The following is a 5,153-nucleotide window of genomic DNA, read 5'->3' on the forward strand; positions in this document are numbered from 1 at the left end:
ATATATATATATAAATTGTATGTATATATTTGGGGTGGTAGTGCGTGGGTGTATGTGTATTTATTTGGGAGTATGTGTGTATTTGGGGGTAGTGTGTTGGGGGGTATTAGTGTGTGTATTGGGGGGGGTATTAGTGTATGTGGGTATTAGTGTCTAAAACCCCCTACCCAAATCTGTAAAACAGCTTTAAAATTAACCCTTACCTGCTAAAACCCCTTTAAATTAACCCCTACCCTAAACAGTAATAAAACTTACCATAGAAGCAGACTGGATTTCAGTGACACGAGGTCGTGTGCAGCGAAGCAGGAGTGGCCATTGAATCGCAGCGAAATGTCCCATTAAGCTATTTATTATTTGGAGGTATTACATTTTAACTCCCATTCACCAACATTGATTAACCTGTAGCAATTTTGCAGCTTTGTCAATAAACCCCAAGTGACAAATCCTACTCTATGGGAATTAGGTCGGCAGTGAGTGCTAGGGAGAGATGAACCCACGTTTTAGTACCACAAAATTCATGTTTAATAACTCAAGATACAATTGCCAAGCAATAAAGAAACCTTCAACCATGTTAAAAAAAAATATATATACACTTTATTATTAAAGAACTCTTCAGACAAAAAGCCAATGTTTACAATATACTTGGAAAGAAAAAAAAACCCACCACAATACTATAAATACTAGGCATTCATACATGCTATTATACAGAGTAAACACGTCAGACATTTCTATAATGAAGAATATATATATTTTTTTTATTTTGTTAATTTTTGTTTTGTTTTGATGAAAGTGTGTTGTTCCCCATTATCTGTATGGGTTTAGCAATTAGAAAATATCCTATAAAAAAAAAAAACCTGCAAAGTATAGTCATTTTTTTGTTATTAAATTATGACTCAATTTGAAATATCCTTTTTTTATATATATAGTCCTTAATCCACCTCTTCGATAGTAGGGCCAGAGTTGCTGCCTTGGGCACCAGAGCCGGCCCCGGGCATGCCACCGGGCATACCCCCGGGCATCCCACCCGGTGAGGAGCCTTGGTGCAGCTTCATGATGATGGGGTTGCACACCTTCTCCAGCTCCTTCTGCTTGTGGGCATACTCCTCCTTCTCAGCCAGCTGGTTGCTCTCAAGCCAGGAGAGGACCTCCTTGCACTTGTCCATGGCAGTTGTCTTATCCTCCTCGCTGATTTTGCCCTTCACATTGTCATCCTCCATGGTGCTCTTTAAGTTAAAGGCGTAGGACTCCAGTGCGTTCTTGGCTGCAATCTTCTCCCTCTGGGCATCATCATCAACCTTGTACCTTTCTGCCTCCTGCACCATGTTTTCAATCTCCTCCTTGCTCAGCCTGCCCTTGTCGTTGGTGATTGTGATCTTGTTCTGTTTGCCTGAGCTTTTGTCCATGGCAGATACATTGAGGATGCCATTGGCGTCAATGTCAAATGTTACCTCGATCTGAGGGACCCCGCGGGGGGCCGGGGGTATCCCACTCAGCTCAAACTTGCCCAAGAGGTTGTTATCTTTGGTCATTGCTCTCTCACCCTCGTAAACCTGGATGAGGACGCCAGGCTGGTTGTCTGAGTAGGTGGTGAAGGTTTGAGTCTGCTTGGTGGGAATGGTGGTGTTGCGCTTGATGAGAACAGTCATGACACCTCCAGCCGTCTCCAGCCCAAGGGAGAGAGGTGCCACGTCCAGCAGGAGGAGGTCCTGTACATTCTCAGACTTGTCACCCGTCAGGATGGCAGCCTGCACTGCAGCCCCGTAAGCCACAGCCTCGTCAGGGTTAATGCTCTTGTTCAGCTCTCGGCCATTGAAGAAGTCTTGCAGCAGTTTCTGCACCTTGGGGATGCGGGTAGAGCCACCCACCAAGACAATATCATGGATCTGGGCTTTGTCCATCTTGGAATCTCTAAGGGCCTTCTCTACTGGCTCAAGGGTGCCCCTGAAAAGGTCTGAGCACAGCTCCTCAAATCGGGCCCTGGTGATGGACGTGTAAAAGTCAGCACCCTCAAACAAAGAGTCAATCTCGATGCTGGCTTGGGTGCTGGAGGACAGGGTGCGCTTGGCTCTCTCGCAGGCAGTTCTCAGCCTCCTCACTGCCCTTTTGTTCTGGCTGATGTCCTTCTTTTGCTTGCGCTTGAACTCCTCCACAAAGTGATTCACCATGCGGTTGTCAAAGTCCTCCCCTCCCAAGTGGGTGTCACCAGCCGTTGCCTTCACCTCGAAGATCCCATCGTCAATGGTTAGGATTGAGACATCGAAGGTGCCGCCTCCCAAGTCAAAGATCAGGACGTTGCGCTCGCCCTTGCAGCCTTTGTCCAAGCCGTAGGCAATAGCGGCCGCTGTGGGCTCGTTGATGATCCTCAGCACGTTCAGGCCGGCGATGACACCTGCGTCCTTGGTGGCTTGACGCTGCGAGTCGTTGAAATAGGCAGGCACGGTAATAACTGCGTTGGTCACGGCGTGACCCAGGTAGGCCTCAGCCGTCTCCTTCATCTTGAGCAGGATCATGGAGGAGATTTCCTCCGGAGAGAAGATTTTCTCCCCGCCTTTGTACTCCACTTTGACTTTAGGCTTTCCCCCGTCGCTCACCACCTGGAACGGCCAGGTCTTCATGTCCGTCTGCACCACCTGATCGGTGAACTTCCTGCCGATCAGCCTCTTGGCGTCAAAGACCGTGTTCTGCGGGTTTAGGGCCACCTGGTTCTTGGCGGCATCTCCGATCAGCCGCTCCGTGTCGGTGAAGGCCACATAGCTGGGGGTGGTGCGGTTACCCTGGTCATTTGCAATGATCTCCACCTTGCCATGCTGGAAGAAACCAACGCAGGAGTAGGTGGTGCCCAGGTCAATGCCGACTGCGATCCCCTTGGCTGCCATTTTGCTGAAGGTGCTTTTGTCTGTTAGTGAGATGAATCCGGCTTTTTGTCTGCGCTGTGTCAGGCCGCTAAACGGGGATTATCTCTCCTCGCTGAGGTGTAATCTCTCTGCTGTCTGCGCCGGCAATGCTATGACGCTGCTTTGCCGTTCATTTTATAGCCGCAGCCGCGTCACGTCACGTTAACCAATCACAGTGCGATATGGCCTCTCCCTGGCAACCGTCTAGAAACTTCCCGAACCTTCGCCGCCGCATCGACCAATCACCGCAGCGTTGATGACGTCGCTCAAGGACTGGTACGCCTTGAGGGGCGGGTTCCTCTTAGAGCCGACCAATCAGCGTCTGTGACGTCTTTGACTCAGGAAGGTTCTCGAGGCTTCCATTCAGTGTCGCATGAAACGGGGCGCGGTGTTCAGCTCCGGGCTGGCGGGGGCGGGAGGCTATGAGAGTCACAGGGAGAGGGGGGGTGCTTCCTGTGGGGGCTGTGAGGAGATATGCCCGTAAAATACTCTTATATGTAATGAATGAACGTGTGTGTGTGTATACACACGGATAATAAACAGATTATATTGTAACATATTTACATGTGAAAGCGAGTGGGAAATATACAACAATACATGTTTAAATAACTACGTGCAAGAACTTGCTGCAGAGAATTGTGATAGACAGTGAAAATAATACACACACACACACACATAATTTCTGCTGTATCCCTGCTGCCTATTCTTATACCCCAGTGTGACCCGTCCTACCTTGCACTTAGCAAGGAGCCAGGATTGTGATCACTCACACTGTACATGTGTGTGCTGACCTCCATCTTCCCTGCCTTTACCCTCCAACACTACTTGTGTCAGCAGAAGCCTCCTCTTCCCCAGCATAATGGGGGACACTGACTGAGTGAGGGTTCAGAGTGACTGAGCGTGTTCATTCATTGACATCACCAGGCTGCCCTTCCATCAAGTCTTCTGACTCCCTTAGGCCTCGTCCAGGGTAGAAACAGGCGCGTTGGCGCTCCAGCATTGCTCGGCCGTGCTTTTCCTGGCCGGCTAGGTGCGCGCACGTCTGGGGGCACGGCTACGACGTCACGGAGCTGGTTCGCCCTCATTGGGCGAACCACTCCCGTGACGCGCTTGCGAGCAGCAAAATCAATTTTGTTTGCTCGGCAAACAGCTGAGCGGTGAGCAGGCGCGCCCGCCCGCTCACGCAGGCCATGTGCCTTGTTGCAACGTGTCCAGGGTGAGCGAGAGCGCATGCTCAGTGCCACCCTGGACGAGGCCTTAGGCTGCGCTTATAGTGCCGGCGACGCGGCCGTAGTGTCAAAACAAATGCATTGTCGCCGTTGGCAGCGCTTATAGTGCACGTGACGGCGACGGAGCAACAGCGCTACCAAAAATCTCTGTCCAGACCGAGGCGACAGATGACCCGACCCTTCTTAGTAGTTCCGACCGACGACGGAGTCCGATCCTTGTGACGGCGACCATGAGACCTGAGAGGCGGAGGAGCATTCCGTTTATGGAGGTGCCCAGCGGCCTAACCAGGGATTTGACGGTGCCCATGGAAACTTCCGGTGTGGAGGTACCTTCCGGTGCCGAGGCCCACGCGGAAAACAACGATGACGAGGGCACGCCCATCCAAAGACCGGATGTCGATGCACTGCCGGTGCGGGACCTGGAGCTGTACTAGGATCTCGAGATGCCAGCCTGTGATGATGTCACTCCAAGAGTGACCACTGTGGCGGACGAAGGACAGTCGATTCCCACTCCGGTGAGTACCGCTCCAACTCCCATAAAAGGGCCTGCCTTTATGTACTCTCTTCGGGATAGTTTAGCCCGTAAGAAAGCTAAGCCACTCGTGTGCCCTGAGGTACCGATCCCCGCTTTCTTGGCCCAGTACTGGGTTTATTTAATAGCGCATAACCCTAAGCCCAAGATTGTGAAAGAGCCTCACGTAGTCAGCATGGCGCTGGTGTCTAGTCAGGGTGGGCTCAATGTTAAGGACTCTGACCGAGACTTTAAGGACTTTAAGGCCCCGTACCTATCGACTACTGTCACCCCTTCTGTGAGCTCTACTTTTAACATGTACCTCCTGACCGTCATCAAGCTGGTGTTCCACCGGGAGAAGTCGAACGAGCTTCTAGGAAGTACTACTCTAAAAAGAGGGCTCAGTGGACCGCAGACTCTGAAGCCTTCCGTTGACTGGAGGGATTGGGATTGTGGTGATAAGTAGCCTATTGAGGATGAGGATGATGATATGACATGTAGTGTTACTTTTGGGGATAG

At 50.9% G+C, this 5,153-nt stretch overlaps 1 protein-coding gene across 1 annotated transcript; it reads right to left on the reverse strand.

The window, feature by feature from the left end:
• Window positions 1–571: 571 nt before the first annotated feature.
• LOC142490433 (heat shock 70 kDa protein-like) lies at window positions 572–3,019 on the reverse strand. Its single transcript, XM_075592740.1, has one exon. The coding sequence runs from the start codon at window positions 2,874–2,876 to the stop codon at window positions 930–932; it is 1,947 nt and encodes a 648-aa protein (XP_075448855.1). The 5' UTR covers window positions 2,877–3,019; the 3' UTR covers window positions 572–929.
• Between the last annotated feature and the right edge of the window lie 2,134 nt (window positions 3,020–5,153).

Source organism: Ascaphus truei, chromosome 3, assembly GCF_040206685.1.
Source record: "Ascaphus truei isolate aAscTru1 chromosome 3, aAscTru1.hap1, whole genome shotgun sequence".
NCBI classification, from domain to species: Eukaryota; Metazoa; Chordata; class Amphibia; order Anura; family Ascaphidae; genus Ascaphus; species Ascaphus truei.